At 37.6% G+C, this 26,278-nt stretch overlaps 1 protein-coding gene and 1 long non-coding RNA gene across 10 annotated transcripts in view; one reads left to right on the forward strand and one right to left on the reverse strand.

The window, feature by feature from the left end:
* Positions 1–26,278, forward strand: part of LOC127417294 (uncharacterized) — a 511,839-nt gene that overhangs the window by 103,131 nt on the left and 382,430 nt on the right. The gene's annotated exons all lie outside the window — the stretch shown is intronic.
* The window catches only part of LOC127417291 (protein FAM107B-like), a 212,003-nt gene that overhangs the window by 18,687 nt on the left and 167,038 nt on the right, over positions 1–26,278 (reverse strand). Inside the window, exons 1-3 of one of the 9 annotated variants that reach the window (XM_051657211.1) lie at positions 13,685–13,870; positions 12,165–12,198; positions 8,211–8,280 (exon numbers count right to left, since the gene is read on the reverse strand). The exons of 2 other annotated variants lie outside the window; for them this stretch is intronic. Coding sequence is in view for 3 of the 7 variants with exons in the window: in XM_051657202.1 (XP_051513162.1) it covers positions 12,165–12,170 (6 nt within the window). In the remaining 4 variants the exon portion in view is untranslated. Of the gene's footprint in view, positions 1–8,210; positions 8,284–11,936; positions 11,958–12,164; positions 12,202–13,684; positions 13,873–26,278 lie in introns of those variants that run through there. 6 more of the 9 variants (XM_051657210.1, XM_051657202.1, XM_051657204.1 and 3 more) reach the window with 6 other exon arrangements.

The raw sequence follows: 26,278 nt of genomic DNA on the forward strand, positions 1-26,278 counted from the left end.
ATGGGCACAGTTTAACACAGCAGGAGGGTATATTAGCCCCACCCCAATTCAAAAACCTTTTCATTGGCACAGTATAGCTGTCACTTTCACCTATTCTTCATAATGGAAAGAGTTTGAAGATTTTTGATGGACTTTGGTGTGTATACTGTATATGCAGCAGAAATTGATCCTAACAGCAATCTCAACTCAAACCGTATTAGTGAAGCACCCTTTCTTTCCCACATAAAGGCATTGAGCACCATCCCCCACCCCACTTTCCACCCAGCCAGTCCTACAGACCACAGAGGTATCAATTCGTATCAACTGTCCTCTCTAGATGATTTGTTTCTCCGCCTCACTTTCTCATGAACCTTATGTTTACCCTTGACATAACTGACTCAAACCAGCATTGACACTCTACAGAAACCTTAAAAGAACCTTTAAAAAGAATATTCCAGGATATTCACAACAAAAAACTTTGACCGGTACCTCAGTTTGTAAAAACAAAAAATGCATTGATAAGTTATCTGCTGGCAGTGGAAGTCTAAGGGGCAAGCCTACAATAGTTGCTCCATTGACTTCCATTGTAAGTGCTACATGCCACAGGCAATGTCCAGACAGAGCTTAAAGGAATAGTTCACCAAAAAATAGGGATTGCACCGATACGATACCTGGATCGGTATCGGGTCCGATACTGACGTTTCTACCCGGATCGGGTATTGGTCCAACGAGCCCGATCCAAATCCGATACTGCATGTTGGTAATTGACGTTACTGTCAAGCTCAAATAATGACATAAATAACCTTCAAATGACCATTAAAGTCGTCCATATAACTCATGCATTTTATTCAGGCTCTTACAGTCATCCAAAAGCTTTGTGAATTGCAAAAGGCTGTGTTTAGTAATAAATATACATGCATGCACAGCTAAGTAATCTCTGGCACTACGCTTTACAGAACGAACGCCGCTCTGCTGATACACATAAACACGCGCAGAGGCTCGTGATGCACTGCTCAGCGCAATATGTGGTCGCTCCACACAAACTCCATCTCAGATGTAGATGATCAATCGTTTGGTCCTCCTGTAACTAGGGATGCACCGATACCACTTTTTCTCTTCCAATCCGATTCCGATATCAGAAATCTCAGTATCGGCCGATACCGATCCGTACAATATTGTGTGGAACTAATTGGGTGTGCTCTTTAATATGTAAAGAAACACAAACCTCTATCTACACATTATTTAAATATAAATGTATAGCTTATTAAGAAACACTTTATTATTAACTAGTATACTGGATAATGTAGCAGCAAAATTAACAGTAATTCCAGTCTTCAAGTCTAAAGTAGAAAAGTAGAAAAAAATTTCAACTTGTATCTGGCATTTAAAGGATTCAGATCTCTTTTTTGTTCAATTTAGTTGTAAGATATCAGCTCACTTTTCATTCACACAGTTATTTTTTGGAACCCGTTCAACTTAAATATTATTATAATTTGTAAACAAATGATAATAATAATAATATATTATAATAGTCATATATAGTAATTTATCGCAATCGTGCTCCCTCAATTCACTGATGCGCTGGAGCTGCACGTGCATTTGATATATTTACTTATAAAAACAGCCTTTTGTGATTCACAGAGCTATCGCACGTCTTCAAGTGTCTTTGAATAAAATGCACGAGTCATATTAACTACTTTAACTGTGTTTTTATGGTTCTTTTATGTCATTTTTTGATCTTGACACTATCGAACATTACTAACACACAGTATCAGATTTGGATTGGGCTCGATACCCGATCCGTCTAAAAGCTTCAGTATTGGAGCCAATACCGATCCAGCTATCGGATCGGTGCATCCCTACCTATAACATTGAGAACTGCACAGGACAATCATTTTACCAGATGTTGAATGAGAAACGTATTACACTACTGTGAATTAGCCTACAAACGAACACTCAAACACAGACTTCATGGAGCGCTCAGCGCCGGACTTTCAAAATAAAAGCCTTAAGAAATTACAATATTATTATAGTAATATTATACATGTGGGTGAGAAACAGATCAATATTTAACTACTTTCTTGCCAGAAATTCTTCTCCCTGCCCAGTAGGGGGCGATATGCATGAAGAATATGAATCACCAAAAACACAAGAAGAATGTGAAAGTGATCTGTTTCTCACCCACACCTATCATATCACTTCTGAAGATATTGATTAAACAACTGGAGTCTTATGGATTACTTTTATGCTGGCTTGTGTGATTTTTTGAGCTTTAGAATTTTGCCACCCATTCACTTGCATTGTATGGACCAAAAAAGCTGAGGTATTATTCTAAAAATCTTCATTTGAATTCAACAGATGAAAAACAGTCATACACATGGTATGAGGGTGAGTAAATGATGATTTCATTTTTGGGTGAACTTTTCATTTAAGCTTAATTTGTGTTTTTGTGTCTTTAAGATAATCTGTACTTCAGAAATACATACACTCTGTTTTAATGTTTTACTCCAAAAATAATCTTATATCTTAAAAAGTAATGATTATATAAATATATACAATATATATGCATATACACCAGTCAGCCACAACATTAAAACCACCTGCCAAATATTGTGTAGGTCCCCCTCGTGCTGCCAAAACAGCACCAACCCGCATATCAGAATAGCATTCTGAGATGCTATTCTTCTCACCACAATTGTACAGAGCGCTTATCTGAGTTACCGTAGACTTCGTCAGTTCGAACCAGTCTGGCCATTCTCTGTTGACCTCTTTCATCAACAATGCTATTCTGAGATGCGGGTTGGCGCTGTTTTGGCAGCACGAGGGGGACCTACACAATATTAGGCAGGTGGTTTTAATGTTGTGGCTGATCAGTATACATATTATACATACATAGTTTGTTCTCAAAATTAGAAGACAATAGAGAACAGTGAAAAACATACACTATTTACATGGTTCTCATTCAAATAAACAGATTTCTCAGCCAAATCTCATCAATTTCCTCTAGTTGTGGCAGGGGTCTTCCCAGCAGAGAGAGAGAGAGAGAGAGAGATAAACAAACACTTATGGGTTTCTCTTTGAGGGTCAGAGGTCAGACACTTCAATATTCTAGCATTAAAAGCTTATAACAGCGTTAAATGTTTGCACTGAATCAGAAATTCAAATTAAAAACAAAATAAATGCTATCTGAAACTCTTTAACAATATGACTGAATAGTAAAGGCCGGTCTGTTGTCCATGTCATTAAAACAAGTCAATTGTCCAAAGTACAGCCCATTAGAATTAGAGTCATTCTACAAATAACAATAAAAAACTGATTCAGCCCATATGCTCCCACAGGCAAACACCAACACAGCACTCACTCGTGCCATCTGCATGTGGCGATGCCTGGGCATTGCATTGAGGATTGTGTTCCAGTGTCTGCTCCAGTGGACAGGAGAACTGAAATACTCCAATAAACACTTGAATCAGGTCAAACAGAGAACAGTGCATCTGGACTGACAGACTCTCACTCTCTGGAACTGATAAAATACAATAACTGAATTACTGACTTTCCCTTGTGCTGCTCTCTGGTGGCTGTGGATGTCAAATACTGTACAAGATTAAATCTGCAACATTCCCATGGCTACATTAATGCAATGTTCTTGACATACAAAATGGTGAATCAGTAAAGAGAATTACATTGTGTTTGCTTGTTTTACTGTTGTAAAGGACATTTAGGAAGCTATAGTTGGATGCAAGGCCTTGAATAATTCTAATTTCCTGTTGTATAACTTCCTGCTGTTTAAAGACCTCTGACTTTTTAAAGCCTGACCTCGAGAAAGCCACAAGAGATTTAAATCATGTGATGACATGTTAGGTCACTTTTGCACACTGAGAAAAGGAAGCACATGTTTATGTGTGCAAGCGTGCAGTCATAAGTGAATGCTTCCAGCTTGTATCACCTTGCAGAATATGCTGATGATAATTTACAGTATCTATAGGAATGTAGTTTAAATATACAGTAAATGCAAACAGGTACACACACATATTATTAGCAATGCACAATATATCAGTATCAATAGCATTAAATTCGCTTTTTAAATGATCGATATTGGTGGCAGAAAATTAGACCTAAATGCTTTTTTCTATGCCAGGTTTAAAATGTACTAAACGGTTATCTCTATTTTCTACGAAAATATTATTTTTCAATGTTTCAAAGCCTGAATTCACTATGTGTAAGCTGTATTTCTTGTTTTTTTAGTATGGCAATACAACATAGATTTATGAAATCAGCCTTCAAAAATTATTATTGGCCAGCAGTATCAGCCATTGCATCCCTAAATAATAAATATTGACAAGTACATTATAGGACAGCATTTTCTAACAACAGCACTGTGAATTTACCAATAAAGAAAAAAAAAAAAAAAGGTTGATCATCTTCACTGAGGAAGTTGAGATGCAAACATTTGCAGTTGGTGGAATTCAGATTCACCTTTCACACTGTTCTGTTAATTTAGCTAGTCTTCACTTGAATTCTGTTCTATTTCAACTGTGACCAAAAACTGGAATTATTAAAAACGGTTTTATGACAGTCATAAGTGAGATTGTGAGGTAAAATGAGACAGAACTGTGTTTTCTGTGTATTGTGTTGCTATAAGCAAACGCACATTGTGTGTGTTGGAGAGGCAGTGGAACAGAGATGGTGTCTGAAGGAGATTATTCAGAAAGACTTCAACACCATGTTGTCACACAAGAATGTGATGAAACTGCAAAGTCTTTTAAATACACACACACACACACACACACACACACACCACTCACACACAGTGAATATGACATTACCTTTAACAACAACAACAAAAAAAAGTAAACTTTGAATAGATCTACGGGCTACAGTGGAGCTTCAATGGGTGCTGTGCATCCACAGCCAACTAAGCAGACAAGGCTTTGGAATATAGTGATATTACTTAAATAAATATATATAAATATATATATATATATATATATATATATATATTTATTTAAGTAATATCACTATATTCCAAAGCCTTGTCTGCTTAGTTGGCTGTGGATGTATATATAAATGCTTTAGCTCAAGGAAATAAAGCTATAATGAACCATTTCAGGCTATTTCTACTTCACCATTTCCTCTTGCCTCTTACCCAAATATTTAAAGATATAGTTCACCCAAAAATGAAAATTCTCTTATCATTTATTCTCTCTCAAGCCATCCCAGATGTGTATGGCTTTCTGTCTTCAGCAGAACACAAACAAAGATATTTAGAAAAGTATCTCAGCTCTGTAGGTCCATATAATGCAAGTGAATGGTGATCAGACATTTGTAGCTCCAAAAATCACATAAAGGAAACATAAAAGTAATCCATAATACTCCAGTGTTTAAATCCATATCTTCAGAAGCAATATAGGTTTGGGTGAGAAACAGAACAATATTTAAGTCCTTTTTTACTCTAAATCTCCACTTTAACTTTGAAACTAAACAGGCACCACGTGACTTTCGGATGTAAATGTCAAAGTGAAGATTTAGAGTAAAAAAAGAACATATTGATCTGTTTCTCAGCCACACCTATTATATTGCTTTCAGAAGATATGGATTAAACCACTGGAGTCATATGTATTACTTCTATGTGATTTTTGGAGCTTCAAAGGTCTGATCACCATTCACTTGCATTATATGGACCTACAGACCTGAAATATTATTTTAAAAATCTTTGTTTGTGTTCTGCTGAAGAAAGAAAGTCTTACACATCTGGGATGGCATGAAGATGAGTAAATAATGAGAGAATTTTCCTTTTTGGGTGAACTATCCCTTTAATATATAAGCTTTATCCAGTTTTTGGAGTTTAACTTACCTAACCAATACTTTCTCATTTGCACCCAGATACCTGAGAAGCCAAGTCTGGCAGTCAGTACATTTATATGGGCAGCTATAATCAAGCTATAGCGCGTTTTTGCGTAGTCGACCTACAGTCTTCATCTGTATGTCCAAGTATATATGACGTAATCGAATATTTGAAGACAGGACATCAGATGAGGAAGTGTTAAATACATGTTGAGCATCAAACCTCTGTCTGAGCATTTTGGTTCAATTAAAGCTCAAGTACATAATTTCTGCGCCACTAGCACCACCAAACGGAATTGCAAAAATAAACTTTGTTTTCAAAACAGTTTTCTGAATACGTCCCCCGTCTGTCGTTGGTCAAACAAAGAGATAGTCCTGCCCCCCAACTCACGCCATTGGTTGAGGAACATTGTTGGGGCGGGTCTGTGCGTGTCGCTCAAAACAAACAGAGAACTTTTCAAAGCGCCACAGAAAGACAGTGCTTACAGTTTTCGAGAAAAATAACCAATGAATGAATGGCTTACTTATAGCTGTCTCTGCATATTAAGCTGGGATAGGAGAAAGTATTTTACACAGAAAAGGTTACATACTTCAGCTTTAATGTGTAAACATGCTGGACGAAGAGGAGCTACAATCGCATTAAGTCGGACGGACTGGTACAATTCCAGATGGAATAAAGCGTTTACACGGAATATAAATATTCCAAATATTATTGAAGTCTGACTGAAACTGAACTTTTAAAGTGCATATAAACATACTGACTACAGGTCAACCGATATATCGGTTTTACTGATTAATCTGTGACAATAATTGCTTTTTGGAACTATCGTTAAGCAGCAAAAATCTATGCCGATGGTTGCCATTTTTTATTCCTCCGTGTTCCTCTGTGGCCAGTGCTGGAGGGTTCTACAGTATAACATCAGCATCTAGAGGTGAAATTTAACAATCTCTGACAACTCCTGTGGATTTACTGTCATCATTGAATCTAAATCTATCATCATTGACAATATCTGTCCATATTTTTAGCCTCACTTCAATGGATATTTTGAGTTCCTAGAGGAAAGTAGAAAAGACTTTATTTTTATATAATGTTACCTTATATAATGTTTGTTTTTATATAATACCAGATTACCAGACAATTATTGCAAGCGATCGCTGATGATCTTTTCCACCAACTTTGTTATCGATATCGGCAAAATCAACTACCAGTCGACCTCTAATACTGACTAATGGCAGAATTATTATTAGCTGGGGGATTGGAGTGGGTTGGAGGTGCGGCTGTTTTTGTTGGACATTTGTCAGTGTTATAATGTCTCTGTCATACTAGTTCAAGAAGTATGGAGTGTAAGCTGAACCTAAATTTGCATCTCCATGCTGAAGACACTGTTAAACCCCAGGTCCAAATGGGCACCAGATCAGGGGGTACAGCAACTGTCCATAATAGGTCAGGTGTGTGAGAGTATGTATATGAGGGATCCAGCAACTGTGCTATTGAACAAAGACAGCTGAACAGAGGGCCCATTGATTCTTCTCAGCTGTGGCCAGCACCTGCTGTCACATATTACGTTAAAGGGCATGTGAGAGGTGTTAACGTGTGCATGTGTTGAATGTAAAATTTAAGATACAGTACCTAACTAATGCTTGATTTCATATAATGACAACTGCAGAGCACACCAACACAATCAAACATAAGCTCATCTGAGCCATGGTCTTGCCACGTGCTCTGATGTATTGACCTGTGGCGCTCATGAAGGGAACTCAACTTCAAATCCAGCTAGCAACATTCTCCCCACCACTTCCTGTTCTCTCTCCACTGAATTTGTAATAAACGTAAACACAAAAATAAACACAAAATCCATATATCCAGTTCATACCAAAACATTTCATGTGTAACGGGAGCCAGCTGGTACGTGATGGCAGTGCGGTATGTGTAAACCTCACTCCCAAGTCCTCAAGAGGTGCACTAGCAGCTGACACTAGAGACTTTAGCCTCCTCGTTAGCACACCCGCCTCCCATGCAGGCTGACGCCGGTTCGAATCCCGCTGGGAGCAGGTCGAGCAGGACTGGTTAAACATGCACTAGGTGCATCAAGAGGAAACTCTATATACACACCCCAAACACAAGCACATCCACACACACTCCCCTCAGTGGGGTGACAACACAAAGAGCCAAACTGCTGCCATATGATAATGTGGATAAGCCATCAAAGAGACTGCTGAGCTGGCACTATCTGTCAGCACAGACAGATGAATTTAAACTGAATGAGAACCTGTGCAAAAACCCCAGGTGCCCACAATGCATCTGTGCTTCTATACAGAGAGAGGGTTTAGTTAGTGACGCTCAGATAAGTGGTTTAGTGGTAGGTTTATTTGAACAAATTTGCACTAACATATTCAACTTCTTGATCTGTTTCTGGTTGTTGAGGCTTGTTGAGGAGAGGTTGGACTTGCAATTTTTGCCTGCTGGACAAAAAACAAAACAAAAAAACAAGTGAAAAAAATGCATTCAAAAGAAGGACCAGAGCAATATCTAAGAACCAGCATATTAGAGGCTTACATAGAGGCTTATATGACCAGTAAAAAACAACCTAGCAATGCCCTAGCAGTAGCAACCACCCAGAACACCCTAACAACCATATTTCAACATACTAAAAAAACACAGAGAAAAACTTTGCAATGCATAACAAAGCCCTGTAATGACCCAAGATATCTTAGCAAGTACCACTCATATTTTCTTTAGAAAATGCAAAACTCTAGATACATGTACGATGGCACATCACAATGGCTTTGGGCTGCTATTAAAACACTAAGAAACGTTCCACAGAACACAATGTTTCATCAGAGTCTGTAACATCCTAATTGAGATCAGTGATTTATGCTGCGGTCATGAATCAAACACAATTTCCATTAGTCCAGCCTCCTCTCTGCCCTGTGAGCTTTCTTTTTGACCGCATGAGGCGAGAGAAGAAGAGATATCTGACTGTTATGTTTCTTTGTTTCATTTAAAGGGGAAGAAAATCAATGTCAGCAACAGAAAGCCAGGCAGCTATTGGTCAGATCCGACTAAAGGATTTATAGACAGCTGTTTGTGTCTGGATTACTCCACAGAACTAGAATTCACACAAACATTCACCTAAATGCACAAGTACATGCACAAACAACAAATACTACAGATTGCGCCCGCACCTTCATCACGCTGTAAATAGCACAACACAAATTATTACTGCAAAAACAAGAAAACCATTACATTTTCTACTTCTATATTCCCAACTCCTATTTTAATTGAAATGTGAAATTAAAACCCTTTTAATTTGATGTAAAAATTATTTTGTTTACCAATATTGTAAATTAACCCAATTCTATCATTCTAACCTAGATTCATTGCCCCACTGAAAATTTCTCCTACTTAAAATGCGTAAGATATTGAGCTGTTTCACATGTAAAACATCTTCTTGTATCACACACATATTACTTCTCCATTCACTTCCGCATCTCTCCTAACATTAAGTCAAAGAAGCTTGAGACAATAATAACTGGTTTGCTGCAAAACTCTTTTGTTCATGCCTGAACAAAAACAACGGTATGCATTTATGTTTGAAAAAATACTTCCATAGTGCACACATCTGTTCTAAGAGTCTTAAACTATCAACCACAAAAAATTATCCTAGACCCCTTCTTCACAATATGAATGCAAACAGACTATACACTGTAAAAAAATAAAATAAAAATCCTGTTAAATTTACGGTAAAAAAACTGGCAGCTGTGGTTGCCAGAAATTCACTGTAAAAAATACGGTAACCACGCTTCAGGCTTTACGGGATGTAATTTTGATGCCTGTATATTTTACGGTGCATTACCGTTTATATTATTAAATGATATAAACTTAATACCTTCTGAAACTGTAAAAATCTGCCTTTCACTTTATAATGTATTGTTACTCACCGTAGTAATTACAGAAAGGCACATGATTACATGAAGTTCATCAGTAAAGCAATGACTAATAAACATGTAGAGACAGTGCTCAGTGTCACTCGCACAAACACTAAACACCATCAGGGAAACACATGTGAAATTAAAATTATGCAATAAATATTAAACTACATCAAATATAACACAGAACACCCCAAAGTAGATATTAAAAATAAGAAGAAACATAACTATTCCCATAAAATATAATGAAATGTGATGGGTAACGCAGGGAATTCTGGGAACGCCCGATTATTATTTTTTTTTTTTATAACCGTAATTTTAACAATAATTTACCGTAAAAAGTACATGTACTCTCTTGTTAAACATAATATACATTTTTACATGTAAAATTGTTTACATGTATTGTCTTTTTAAATATATTATAATTTTTTTTACCATATATTTTAAGGTAATTGCCCATTTACCAATTAATTTTTTTTTACTGTAGCATTTTTACAGTCTTTTACCGTTAAATTACAGACATTTTTACAGTGTAGTCAGGCTTGGGGAGTAACGGAATACTTGTAACAGCATTACATAATCAGGATACAAAAATTGTGTAACTGTAATCCATTAGTTACATAAAAAGTTACATTTGGTAAAAATTGGGATTACTAGCAGGATTACAATTTGTAATTTATTAAAAAAATAAATAAATAAATAAAAGATCCTCCTGACATAAAATGATAAAGAACGCTGCTTGCTTTAGCACAGAATACAGATATGATCAGATGCGCACTCAAGATCTCTTCTGGTTCTCTCTCGTGACTCACGTGAATCTGGTGCCACTTACTGTTGCATACGCAAATAACATGTCTCACATCAATACTGCGCTCTCGAGGCAAATGAGGTCAAACCATTAAGGGCTGTTTCATCGTAATGGCCACTGGAGAAATATGGAAATTATGACATTCTTGTCACTTCAATGGAGAAAAGGGAAACAACATTACAGTTCAGTGCAATTTAGAGGCTACCTTCCATTTGTGAAGATGCAGTGATTTTCCAAGGACCCAATACATAATTTATAGAAGCATTTAAAGGTAAGACCCACACAAAAATCACATTAGCTAGGATAGCTAACATTAGTCATAAGCAGAGGTGGGTAGTAACGCACTACATTTACTCCCTTACATTTGCTTGAGTAACTTTTTGGAAAAAATTTACTTTGACGAGTATGTTTTATGGTGGGTACTTGTCACTCTTAAGTACATTTCGGATGAATTTTTTTTACTTTTACTTCATTACAATGGGTAGCGTTCCTGTCGTTACATTACTGGTTTTAATTTACTAAGTGTTAATAAATGTGTAATTCATTGAGATTTTTGAATGGGACTTTTACGACAGCGGAACTTCACAGCTGCCTGCTGTCACTCGAGTCGCGTTCAACACTACAGCAGCAAGCACGCAAAACACATTTCTTCACTCCACACAATACCTTCATTTTACACCAAGACAAGATTATATTTCAAGATTAAAACTGCAGCTCCAACTTAAGAAAACACGGTGAGGTAAGTTTTAGAGATTGTGATAATGTGGGCTTGTCTGTGTCATGGTGATACTTGTTCATTTTCAGTGTGAATCTGTAACTATGGGCTCTTATGACCTCAGTTTCTAAGTTTACATTTATATATCAGTGCTGCAACATATCAGTGCCTACTGTATAAATCCTTGTAAATATCCGCGTTAAGTGCAGATGTTTTGCCCTGCCTATCGTGATTGTGAGCATTTCTGCACGTGCAAGGTTGGCGCGCACACAGCGTTTGAAAGATGTGGGCGGCTTTGTCTTATGGAAAACAAGCTTCAAAACACAGAGAAAAGGTGCAATTTACCCTTAGTGTAAAGAACGAATTATCTAAATTCTTTCTACACTGACAACGTTGGACCGTCACTGAACTAAATTCATGCAGGATGTAAAAAGTTGTGAAATAACAACAGAAGGCATGAATAAAGCATGATCTTGCTTCAGTGTATAATTAAACATTATATATAACTTGGGACTGTGTGACATTGTTCACATTTTTCACCGTAATAATTACTAGAAAAGGTTTCCAAACTTCTCTTCTAATTGACTGATTCGTCCAAATCTGAGAAGCATCCTTAAAGTGATAGTTCAGCCTTTAATTAATATTATATCATCATTTCCCCACCATCATGTTCTTCCAACCCCGTGAAACTTTCTGTATTCTGTGGAACCCAAAAGATGTTAGACAGAATGTTAGAGACTGACAGTCTCAGTCACCATTCCCTTTCAAAATATGGAGGAGAAAAAAAAACATGCAGTGAAAGTAAATAACGATTAAGGCTAGCATTTTGTCTAACATCTTCTTATAGGAATAATCTTTCCAAAATTGAAAATTCTCGCATCATTTACTCACCCTCATGCCATCCCAGATGTGTTTTTTTCTTCTTCTGCTGAACACAAAGATTTTTAGAAGAATATTGTAGCTCTGTTAGTTTATACAAGAATGCAAGTGAATGGGTACCAAAACTTTGAAGCTCAGAAAGCACATAAAGGCAGTATTAAAGGAATTCAAATGACACTGTTTCAATCTGTCTTCAGAAGGGTGAGAAGTGTGGGTGAGAAACAGATCAATATTTAAATCCTTTTTTATTAATAAATCTCCACTTTCACTTTCTTATTCTTGTGTTTTTGGTGATTCAATTCTTTGTGCATATCGCCACCTACTGGGCAGGGAGGAGAAATAATAGTAAAAAAAGGACTTTATATATTATAAAGTTATAGATATGTATCTGTTTCTCATGACAGTGTCTTTCTCTCTATTTCACTTTCTCTGTGTCATATTCACGGTTATACTGTGCGGAAAACCACACACAGAGTATGATAGTGTGTGGTATGTGTGTGTGTGTGTGTGAGTGAGTGTGTGTGTGTGAGAGAGAGAGAGAGAGAGAGAGAGAGAGAGAGAGAGAGAGAGAATGATAAAGAAAGAGATACAAACACAGAAATGGGAAGGCTTGGGGGAACTGGTTCAAAGATCAAAAAACAGATGTAAGGCGTTTGACGGAAAAGCCTCCAAATTGCAAACACATGTGGTCAGGACCAACCCCTCCCTATCCCTCAACATCCCCTCCAATACAGGCAACCCATTTTAGTATGCTCATCCTGAACATTAAAAGCATATACTGCCTGCAACATCTACTTATGACAAGCTGATCTCCAAGACACTACTGGCATCGATTATGTTTGTCTCTACATGGTTTCTGCTGTAGAAGTAAATTAAGATAACACTGGAGACCTCTATTTTGAGGTGTGCACAAATATTATGAAGTTTGCACAGTAAAGAGGAAGATCTAACGTATAAGCAGCCGAAATAGAAAGCTTTGACTGTAAATAGTGAATGAGACCCTGTTATGCAGAGAGGAAGACATGAGAAGACATGACATGACACGTCCCATGTGCTTTGAATTGCTGCTGTCCCTAACAACTACTCATTCTTTACTTTTAACTTAAAATGCATCATTCCAATAATATAACATGAGTTGCAGTTATTTCTGAAATGTACCCTTTTGTTCAGAATGTGATGCAAATAATATTAAGTTTACCATGCAAATATTTACCCTGAAAACATCAATTCTAATACAAATCATTTGAGTTATGAACATATCATATGTTATGTGAAACATGCCTACTGTATTTATTTTAACATTTGTTTGCCATTGTTGTGCGTGTGATTTGAGCGCTTTATTGTTCTGTTGGTCATTGTTTAAGCCTTTGTTTATTACATGCATTATATGAGAAATGCATCAAATGACTGTGTTCATAAACATTGTTTCCAATAACGCCCCTCTCATTTATACTACGATAAATAAACGCGTTTCGTTTCAAAGCTCTTCAAAACACACACACACACATATTCAAACACACACACACACATACCTCAAAATCAGTCTTGAACGGTACTTCTCTGTGGCAAGTTCTTCAGATGGACCTCAGTAGGAGGAAAAAAAGCATCAGTTCATTTTCAGATAACCTCTCTTGTTATCAAGGTGTGTCTGTTAAATCTTTTTTCTCTCTTGGAAACAGTTCAGTTGTAGACAGGACCCTTAGAAATGTAAATTAATACTTGGAGTGGGGGGCGGGCGAACAATATGACCCAACGCCTAGTCACATGTGATGCTCCTCCCATTTACCCCTCATGATTATTCATGAGCAGGGGAGACCCCAAGAGCTGACTGGGCGTGGCGCTGTTTCGGTGGGCGGGACTAAGGGGACGTTCCCACCGAATACGTAGTGGCGTCAGTCCGCGCTGTTTTTCAATTGTTTCCCTAGCACTAGGCTAAGCTAGTCAGACGTCTTCGACCGTTGGGCCGCGTTTCACTGTTTTATTTTTTCAGCGTTTGTAGACGCCACGTCAGGTTAATAGGTACTCAAGCTCTTAAAAAAGGCGTCTCGAGACATCTGCTGTGTTGTATTCGGTGTGGGTGCAGCGCCACTATTGTACAATATTCCTTTAAATCTGACAGTCTCGGACTGATCCAGTAAATTTATAACATATTCTATACTTAAATCATTCATGACAAAAAATAAAAATAAAATAATAATTATATATATATATATATATATATATGCTTTGAAATGAAACACTTAAAAACTGCAGTCTGTCATAACCGGACTTAACTGGTTTCTGCAAGTGGATTATTTAAAATAATCGGCTTAGGAAGGCGAGCTGTCTGGACCCCAAATGCCACACTACCCCCTCATTCGCCGGACACCCCGTTTTTTTTTTCTTTTTTTTTTTTTTCTCCATCAGTAAAGCTCCGCCCTCGTTGCCCCCTCGATTCATGTGCTCGTGTAGTGTAGGACGTGTGTTGTGTAAAACACCGGAATTCCGGTGACTGTGGCGCTATGACAGTTAAACACAGATGTGTCACAAGAACTTAATTTCCTGTGAAAGGCACACTGCAGCGATGGGACAGAGATGAAAAGCAGAGAGGCACATGCAACAAGCAAAAATATCTCTCTTTCAGATTCAGACCCTTGTAAAGTTTCCATCAAAATACCATTTTAACACAGTTACTAAAGTTTAACAATGTTTTAAAGGAGATCCCAAATTAAATTATTATGATTTTACTGTAGGAACAATAACTAGTGATTTTGGTATTTTGGCAGTTGCTAGTTTGCGTTACACACTGTAAGTAAGGGAAGTGTAATTTGTACTATTTTATAGATTCATAAGGAAAAGAGGTACATTTACAATATTACATTTATATGACTTAAATTACGCAGCTCTCTGAAATACTTCATTCTGATTGGTCAATCTTGGCGCTCCGCGGTCAGATATATTGGCATAATGATTGTTAAACTGTATCACTGACCGTTGTCCCAGGCAACTGATTTCCTACATTGCTGTGCTAGTTTCATGTGTCTAGTATCATATGCCTATATTTCTTCTCATTCCGAATTATTTTTCATGTTCATATATTTATTTATTTGGTAAGTAACATGCAGGATAAAGTACAGTCCACTTCACGTCAAGGACCTGATCACCCATTCTGGGTTTATTTTGCAATAATGACTGGCTGACTGTACATTTTCTTACATATTCATATTTTTAATATTCATATTTTTATAATTTTATGAATGGCTGCTCCTTCATCAATTTGAGGGTGATGCATTAATGCAATACATTCCGCAGCCATGGATCATGTGTGGAGCAGGGCAGAGAGAACCTCCAGAGAACTTGTGTCACGAGTCATAACTGCGCCAGAGGTTATGCAGAACCCACCAGACAACATATGTCTGGACAAGAGGTTACGGGAATTTGGGAGGGGTCCTAATGTTCGGAAGAGAAAAGGAAAAGCAGGCAATCCCAAGCCATTCTTTCGCAATTTGTGGGCCCTAAAGGATGTGAGAGAGGGACTTGGAGGGAAAACGAAACTCTGGATCTTTTATTAGTGTTTGTTTATGCAAGAAAATATCAGCTATGTAGATATTTCTTCTGAAAATAAGTGGAAGCAGATTTTAACATTTTCACTTTTTCAGTATAATTATGTAAATGTTCACTGGCCCGATATCATAGAAAACATTTTACATTCAGATATACCACATACTAGGTCTAATAAGTAATAAACAAACTTATGTGAGTATAATCGGGGGGTGGTGTGGTAGTCAAAGATCTGGGCTATTAAAGGAATAGTTCACCCAAAAATGAAAATTCTCTCATCATTTACTCATCTTCATGCAATTCCAGATGTGTGTGACTTTCTATCTTCTGCAGAACTCAAATGAATATTTTTAGAAAAATATTTCAGCTCTGTAGGTCCTCACAATGCAAGTGAATGGTGGCCAGAACTTTGAAGCTCCAAAAAGCACATAAAGGCAGCATAAAAGTATTCCATACTACACCAGTGTTTTAATCCATCTCTTCAGAAGTGATGTGATAGTTGTGGGTGAGAAGCAGATCAATATTTATGTCCTTTATTACTATAAATTCTTCTCCATACCCAGTAGGTGATGATATGCACGAAGAATGCGAATCGCCAAAAACAAAAGAAGAATATGGATGTGAAACCACTGGAGTATTATGGATTATTTTTATGCTGACTTTATGTGCTTTATTGAGCTTCAAAGTACTGACCACCACTTTTTACAACTACAGAGCTGAAATATTCTTCTAAAAATCTTTGTTTGTGTTCTGCAGAAGAAAGAACGTCACACAAAGTGTGCTAACAAACTTGTGCACTTGCAAGTGTAATGGAAGGTTTAGTGAAAGTTGCTTTAAAATCTGTTTGATTATGCATGTGAGTAGATCAGTTGTTGGTTTGTAATGAGCTCCAATCTAAATTCAAATGACAAACCGACAATTAGTCTACTTACATGGAGAATTAAACAGATTTTAGGCATCTACTTTATATAGTACTATAACCAATCATGTTTATGGTCAGTAAATGAGAAGTGAGTGATTATTTTGGGGCACATTCCAAGTATGGCATTTCAATAGGTATAGCTATAGTTTTCATGAACTGACAAAAGTACAAAATGGTTTTATGTACAGAAATGCATCAATAGCAGACAGACAGATCACATAATCCTGTAATTCTGTTCATTGATAGTGCTTGAGTGGTTGTCTGGTGTGGAGGTCCCATGTTTCTCATCTCTCAGACTCGTCACTATGATGAATGTGTGAGTCATATTCAGAATTAGATTCTTGTTGTGCTTTGAACTTTGAACTAGATGTTTACAGTATCACTGCAGCCCATCTGCATTATTAATCTGAGATAATCTTGCGGTTGATTTCCTGTGCCCTCTCTAACCACTCTCAAACTGTTTGCTGTACAAAAGGAAATGACAGTTTTCTGAAACCATGGCAATAACTCTGGCTTACTCTATTGCAGTGGCCTGAAGCAATCACTTTGAAGACTAATGTGTGCATGGCCTGTTTACTGAACATACCAGTCAGAGAGAGAGAGTGGCACTAATTTGGTCCTTTCTTTTTTGGTAGTTAGATTACTCTCGTAATAAGTCTGAAGTATGAGACATTTTGGGAAATTAAATAAATTGTAAATGGACCAGAAAATGTGTGTAATTGACACAAGTGTCACCAAACGAAATTGCTAAAACAATAATTTTCAAATGGGTTTCTTAAACCCCTCATCTGCCATTTGTCGGAAAAAAGATAGTCTCGTGACTCCCGCCCCTGACGCTGTTGGCTGAACCAATGTTGATATGTCTGGCTGGTCGGGATGCTCAAACAAACAGCATAATGTTTTGATAGCACCACAGAACTACATTGTGAACACTTTCAGGGAAATAACCTACAAATGGCTTCCTTTTAGTCATCTCTGAATATATGAAAAATGACTTGGTAAAGATGTTTCTCCAGTTACATGATGTCCAAATACAGAACCCACCCTAAAGTCATTAACTTTCATGTACACGAACATGTACAACAGCCAGAGTTTAAACTTTAACTATGTCCCCTTTGATCAGGCCAGCTTATTGCCAAAAGAGCAGAACACTGTAGATAAATAGTTGTGACCATAGTGTATGTCTCTGACCTACTTTGACTGGGCTGGGAACCCATTTTACCAATGAGATTACATCTTACAGGAAAATACGGCCAGAGTGTTGTCATTCTGGGAGTTCATCTTTATATGTTTTCCACTGGAACAGATTCAAATGATTCTGAGAGTCTTTCTTTCATCCCCTGCTCCTAACTGACATTTCCCAGGATTTTCACTTTCTTTAGACAATGTGTTGTTAGTGTATCCTAGCCAATTTGAAATGTTCCATAAGATTGTCCTTATGATATATTGTGTTGCTCAGAATGAAAACAAAAACAAAACATCTGTATTTTATGTGCATTGGCTTATATGGTTCTGGCATGAAGTAAACATGACTTTTAAACAATAATCAAAAGGATAACAGTTTGTCATTGCATTCAAAATATGATGTTTAATATGGAAATGAGGAAGTGTTATTTTCTGAAAAGAGACTTTAGGCACCATCTGTTTTAATGAGGCTGTGACATAAAGTACAATGTCAAACGAAGAGTCACATGTGTTTGAGCGTTTATACAGACTTGCGAAGACTACACTCTAGGGAAAATGAAACTGAGTTAGGAATACTTGACTGGATCTGTTTTTTGAAGAAGCATATTACTATACTATCCCTAATTAAGCTGTATTACCAGACTGGTCAAAGTCTGCATGCAGGAGTCACTTGGGGAAAAGTTAAAGGAGATCAGCATGTGTAAATGACTGAATGTTTATTGCAGTCATTATTTACAAGTGTTTCGTTTAACAAAATATTGCTGGATCTCTTTTGGTTATTTTTGTCTGCAATATACACTATATGGCCAAAAGTTTGTGGACACCATATGTGCTTGATGAACATTTGATTTCAAAACCTTAGGCATCAATTTCCCCCTTTGCTGTAATAACAGCTTCCACTCTTTTGGGAAGGCTTTCCACTATACTGTATGTAGTAACATGGCTGCAGGGATTTGCTCTCATTCAGACACAAGGCTATCAGTGAGGTCAGGAACTGATGTTGGTCGATGGGGCCTGATTCACAGTTGCTGTTCCATTTCACCACAAAAGTGATCAGAGGGGTTCAGGTTTGGGCTTTGTGCAGGCCAGTCTTTTAATTTCTTCCACGCCAGACACAGTAAACCATTTCTTTATGGAATTCACTTTGTTCAATGGGGCACTGTCATGCTGGAACAGAAAAGGGCTATCCCCAAACAGTTGCCACAAATTTGGAAGCACACAAAGCCCAAGCCATTACATAAAGAAACATTAAGATATTTCTTTACTGGATTTAATGGAGTAACCAAATTTGTTAATTAGAAGGGGGTGTCCACAAACTTTTGGCCATATAGTGTAATTCACTGTATTGTGTTGTTTTGCATTTTAATTGTTGAAAAGTTCATATTCTTTACATGGACCAAGAACTCTTTACATATTAAAGGTTAGGAGAGTAGGGTCTTTCAAAGAGGATCTTTCTAAATGGAAATACATGAATGCTTTTATGTTACTGAATAATATTTCAAAAGCATGTGTCTATCCAATAGCATGGAACCACAAGTCAGTCACAAAGTCTGACTGTATTTTATTTGGGTACACAGAGAGAAATTAAAAGCAGCAATAAAGCAAGGTAACATGAATGTCACGCATATGTTTCTCATTTGCAGCTCTTTGCAGTTCCACTGTAATATTTTACAGATTTCATTCTGTTTATTCAATGATTGAGTCTCAACCATTTTGCCATGTGAACAACAAAACAATCTTCGATCACATGCATGATTTAAACCTAAAATGTAAGTTATTTCCCTGGGCTCCAATGTAATTTTAACCTGAATTTGTAATTTATTCAAAATAAAGGGAGATTCTGTTTGTCTGGAGAGGATCAGTGATGCAGGTAATTGTTTCCCAGTCTATTCCTCAGGTTTTTAGTATCGGTGGTTTGTAAGACAGATCTAAAACGTTTCAAGAAGTAGTGTGTTTTCATGCATATTTTACAGTGTATGCTACTTTGAAAACGTTTTTTTACGATAGCAAATGCATATTGATGTTATTCGGAATCGGAATACAAAACCTATTTATACTTCTGTCAGTTCATGCAAACATTATCTTAAGGATAAACAGCACACCAAAACTGGATTTTCTGAAGAAAATGTTATTGGTGCCAGCCCATGCAAAAGTCAGAGTCATAATACTAGGGTGTTGCCAGGGTGTTGCTATGCAGTTGCTAGGGTGTTCTGGTTTCTTACAGTGCGAAGTCAAAAGAGGCCAACCCCAAGTCTCTATATTATTCTGGTCCCTAGATATGGCTCAGGTCCAGTGGCATAGCTACAGGGAGGGCAGCTCCCCTGGGGCCGGCGAAGGCCGACCAAATGGGAACGATAGGAACAATCGAGAGGGCGAAATGCGACGAAAACGACCAAGGGCCCCGACAGGTTCTTTGCACTTGGGCCCGTAACATCCAAGTTACTACACTGCTCAGGTCCCTTCTTTAATATAAGTCTGTGGGAAAGTCATATGTCTGATCGCCTAGAAAAGTATAGCACATCTCTCCTCAAAAAGCTGCATGTACAGTATGATGTATAATTAATTATCAGTCAATCAATCAACCAATTCTCATTTATTCAGTCAACTCCATCTTTGTTTATTTGTTTGTTTGTTTGTTTCTTTCTTTCTTTGCGTCTGTCTCTCTGTCTCCATTCTCCTGTTGTTACCATGGGCACCATGCAGAAGATGGGCGACTGGTGGTGCAGTCCAGCTCGGCTCTGCCTATTTAATCTAATAACCCAACTCTGAGTCACGCTGCAGGATGGGCGGCACCCACATTTCTGGATGACCCTGCTGCAACCCCTGTCTGACATCATCATATTATGTTAATCATGTGCCAAAACACTGCAGTGTATGACTAAAAGTGCTTCTCACTAAAAAGTCAAACCACACTTTATCATATCTAATTTCACAAATGCTTTCTTATAAGTAATTGCTCATTTTTTAAATTTGTGTCTGCTATGAATAATGTAGATAAAATATATGAGGGTTAATTATGCATGCAAATCATCAGATCGTTTAGGACTTGTCATATGTGTCACATATAGTCATCAATAGAGGAGCAGGATCACTTTTATATAAAGCCAATTATAATTACTGTAGACTAACCCTTCCCCTAAAAGAAAAAGAAAAAAACATTTGATAGGAAAAAATTTGTTCCTAAACTACAGCTCCGTATGTAGGTAACATGAAGCCCGCTGTATTTACAGGTGATTGATCGCTCTGTATTTTCAAAGACAGTCCTCAGTCTAAAATCTGCTGCGCGACGAGGCTGTATCTGTCACTCAGACAGCGTCTATCCTGAAACAGTTACACACACCAAATCTCTGCACAGTCGGAGCACTTTAGCTAATGGAGCTGATTGGGATGAATGGGGTGGTTGGTGCAGGAGAGAGGCGCTGCAGAGGTGAGTGATGTAATAGGGTTTTTTAATACCCATGCAGTTTAATCAATGGCAATCAATCAGGATTAAGCACTGAACACACATTAGAGGATGCAGGCATGGTTGCAGTATGAGACATGCAGAACTGATACATGCAAAAACACACGTGTGTGCAGATGCGTATGTACACGGAAACACACACACATGTATTACATAACTGTATTGCAAACGTTGCAAGAAATGGGGAAGGACACCTGCTTGTACCAGTTGTCTAAACAGGGTTTTAGAAAAAGAGAATATGAGTCAGAGAAAGAATCAAGCTGAGAGACAGACAGCGATAAGGACAGACATACACGTAGGAAAGAAAATCACAAATGAAATATCTTTAATGTCTCAATTGTTTCTCCTAGACAGAACTGAGATTAAAAGGAGACTTTTGCTTAAGTGTCCTGCTTCTCAGATTTATCTCCTGAAAAAAAGAAAAGACTTCAGTAATCTCATATTTGTCTCCTCTGAAGTTTAAGGAGAGATCTGAAAATGTCTCAAACTGTGCTCAGATTTACAAGATACCAAAGTCAATCTCAAACATTTCTTATTAAATTCTTCCAAGATAACATTATCTGTGCAGTTCTGTCCCAATTCAATTTTAAAGCTCTACACTCTTACTGTATGTCATCAACTGTCTCATTTATGTTTATTTTTATTAGTAATTTTCAGAGAAACATCTGAGACATAGTTTATACTTCAATTACAGTTTTTCTCAATCGCTTTGGCACAATCGTCGAATGACTATTAAACTTCATCAAACTATATGACTAACTACATGAACATTAGGTCATTTGTTCACATGACTATAGTCATTTATAATTGCTTTGGCACAAAATGCAAATGCATTGCACATGTTCATTGTGTAAATCCCTTCATGCTAAATAGAACAACCAACACAATAACCTGTCACACATATATTAGATACATGATAGTTATGTGGTATTGTTGTAATAGTTGTCAGATTGATGGACTTCAGCTAGATGGGGAACAATTCAATTTCCTCACAATTTAGAGCAACCAAACGCAAATGCTGTCCAATTTAGCGAACAGGTGAAACTCATAACCTATCAGGTCTCAAACACATTTATACTGCAAGGGTAGGACTGAATTTCACAGCTGTGGAATATGGAGCAGGCAAAAGACAGACAGGGGCAAGAGCCTGCTCGTGCAAAAGGAAGGGGCATTAGAGTGCGGGGTGGTATGGGGAGAGGAAGATAGAGCGGGGGGGCACAGAGGACGAGGAAGAGGTAGAGAAAGACAAAGGCACAGAGAAATCTCAAATGAGATATGGGTAACAATTATAGACCATGTCATCAACCATGGCCTAAGTATGATAGAGGCTGGTCGGAAAGTGCAGCCTAATCTGGGCCGGTCCACGGTGTCGTCAATAGTCTAGACATTCAGGGGAGAAAACAGGTGTGTAATCAAATTGTACTGCAATATTCCTTCATTCTGGTATTCCAGTAAACTTAGCCAATGCATGTCTCAGAATTTATGTAGAATACATTGACTTTACTGTGCTGTATTTTCTGTCTAGGATTGAGCGTCTGCCCCATGGTAGTGGCAGAAGATCAGTTTTCACTGCTCAACAAGAACTTGAAATTTGTAATATGGTTGTAGCAAACAATGCTATTAGACTAAAATATTCAAAGTGCGTTCATACAAGATGACGGCATCTTTCAAAATGTCAACACCGTCAGCCTCTCCACAATTGATGATAGAGTGCTGAAGAGAAATCAGATTGCAATGAAGCAACTCTACAAGGTACCTTTTGAGAGGAATGGTGAGAGTGAAGGAGCTGAGGTACCAGTATGTACAGGTAAGAATTAATCATTGTGCACTACACAGTGCTGTAATCTCCTTGTCTTTCAGTACTGACAAGTACAACCTGTATATGCAGAATGTTACACAACGTGGGATATGTGTAACTGTATGATTTACAATATCTACTGTAAGTTATTTGCTAAATTGCTTCTCACGAGTGATTCAGCTGGAGGCTGAATCCCCACACATTTGTGTATGTTGATGAGGCAGGATTCAACTTGACCAAAGTCAGGAGACGTGGCTGTAATATTATTGGTCACCGAGCTACTGTTGATGTGCCAGGCCAGCGTGGAGGGAACATTACAATGTGTGCTGCCATATGTGGGAATAGTGTACTCCGCCACATTCCCATCACTGGGCCCTATAACACACAACGTCTCAATTTCCTGAAAACTCTTTTCCTGAGAATGAGAGAGGGTTTGTAAGAAATGACTTGCCAACGTATGTTATAGTTTGGGACAACGTAAGTTTCCATCGTTCAAATACAGTCAGGGAATGGTTTTTTTGCCCACCCATGTTTTTTGTGGAGTTTCTCCCACCATACTCCCCATTCCGAAGTCCCATTGAGGAGATATTTTCCGCATGGAAATGGAAGGTCTATGATCACCATCCTCACGACCAGTTGTCCTTACTGGGTGCAATGGATTCTGGTTGTGAGGATATCACAGCAGGTTGTTATAGGGGGTGGCTGCGTCATGCCAAAAGATTTTTCCCTCGTTGCATTGCAAGGGAGGATATCAGGTGTGATGTAGATGAAATGTTGTGGCCAGACAGATGAGAGATTGGAAGACCCATGAGGTTGCAGAACTTGCAGCATATTTGTTTTCTTGCACATATTATAGTTCCTGAATTATATATATATATATATATATATAATTTTTTTTTTTTTAACAAGCTTTCTTTACGTGTTTTGTTGGCTGTAATGTGTGTACATACAATGATGAAAAATGTCTGAAATATTTTGTTGAAAGTATAGTGTGTGTGCCATGACTTTGACATCAATACTATTCAGCTGCCTACATATACAATGTTAGCAATTGGACAATATTACATAGTGGGTAACTATCACACTTTCAGAGTACACTGTCATTTTGACAAGATGTCTTTGCATTTTGACTGTCTTGGTCTAAGCAATGATAAAGGAACCTTTTGTTTTGATGACAATGATTTATTTATTGATGGATTTATTTACATTTGAATCATGAGTTAATTTGAGTAATCACCTTTTGCAGATCACAGAGTGGTGTGCTGAATGTACCACGTGATGTGAGGATTGTACTTAGTTTTGACAATTGTAAGTTTGTTTCAGTAAATGTGCCAAATCAGTTGAGAAACTGTAAACATAGCTGGCAACTTTACAGTATAAAGTCTCCTGAGCTATGAAAGAGCAACCTCTGAGCAATTCCTCAGGGGTAGCGAAGAGTTCTTTAAAACACCTGACTTAAACTATTTCTGCAATATTGCACTAAATTATGAAGTTTTTAAAGGGATAGTTCACCTAAAAATGTAAATTATCTCACCATTTACTCAAACTCATGCCATCCCAGAAGTGTAAGAATATTTTTTTCTTCTGCAGAACACATGGCATTTTTTTTTTTTTAGAAGAATGTTTCATCTCTGTAGGTCCATACAATGCAAGTAAATGTTCGCCAGAACTTTGAAGCACATAAACGCAGCATAAAAGTACAACCCCAATTCTGAAAAAGTTGGGACAGTATGAAAAATGCTAATAAAAACAAAAAGGAGTGATCTGTAAATTATTTTCACCCTTTTCTATATTGAAAGCACTACAACTAAACATATGATGTTTTACTTTGTGAATTTCATTTTTCTTGAATATGTACAGTAATTTCAAATCAGATGATTGCAACACACTCCAAAAAAGTTGGGACAGTCGAGTGTTTACCACTGTGAAACACAAGCATTTAGGCACTAAAGACAAAAGTTTGTTAAATTTAAAAAGTGGAATTTCCCCTCATTCATCCATTATGTATGTCTTTAGCTGCACAATTGTACGGGGTCTTCGTTGCTGGATGGTGTGCTTCATAATGCACCACACATTCTCAGTTGGAGAAGTTCAGGACTGCAGGCAGGCCAATCTAGCACCCACACTCTCTGCTTACACAGCCATGCACTTGTAATTCGGGCAGTATGTGGTTTGAAGTTGTCCTGTTGAAAATTCTGGGATGTCCATGGAAAAGACGGTGCTGAATGGCAGTATATGTTGCTTCAAAATTTTTACATATCTGTCTGCATTCATGGTGTTCTCACAGATGTGTGAGTTACCCATGCCATGGGCACTGACACACCCCTGGCCCATACAGACACTGGCTTTTTGGACCTGACGCTAATAACAGCTTGGATGGTCCTTTTCATCTTTGGCCCGGATAACATGACGGCTGTGTTTTTCAAAAACATTTTGAAATGTGGACTCATCAGACCAAAACAACATGGTTCCATTGTTCTACTTTCCATCTAAGATGAGAACGAGCCCATAGAATCGGCAGCGCTTCTGGACAGTGTTGATGTAGGGCTTCTGCTTTGCATAGTAAAGAGTGTTGTTGACTAACACAGGTTTACTAAAGTTATCCCAAGTCCATGTTCATGATATCCATTACAGATAAATGATGTTTTTTAAGACAGTGATGTCTGAGGGATCAGAGATCACATGCATTCAGAAGTGGTTTTCGTCTTGCCCTTTATGCACCGAGATTTGACCATATTCCTTGAATCTTTTAACTATATTGTGTACTGTAGAGGGTGAAATGCTCAAAATCCTTCCAGTTTGTCTTTGGGGAACATTGTTGGGGAAAATTGATAGATCTTGAATTATCTTTTTCGGAATTGGGGTTGTAATCAATATGACTCGTGTTTACATCAATGTCTTTAGAAACGATATGATAGGTGTGGGTGAGAAACAGATCAATATTTAAATCCTTTTTTTCTATAATCTCCACTTTCACTATCACTTTTACATTCTTCTTCTTTGTGCATATCACCATCTTCTGGTTGGGGCTGGTCAAAGATTTTTGTAAAAAATAACTTAACTATTGACCTGTCACTCACCCACGCCTATCATATTGCTTCAGAAGACATGGATTTAACCACTGGAGTCTTATTTTATGTGATTTTAAGAGCTTCAAAGTTCTGGTCACCATTTACTTGCATTGAATGGATCAAAAGGGCTGAGATATTCTTCTAAAA

This window comes from Myxocyprinus asiaticus, chromosome 26 (assembly GCF_019703515.2).
Source record: "Myxocyprinus asiaticus isolate MX2 ecotype Aquarium Trade chromosome 26, UBuf_Myxa_2, whole genome shotgun sequence".
Classification (NCBI taxonomy): Eukaryota; Metazoa; Chordata; class Actinopteri; order Cypriniformes; family Catostomidae; genus Myxocyprinus; species Myxocyprinus asiaticus.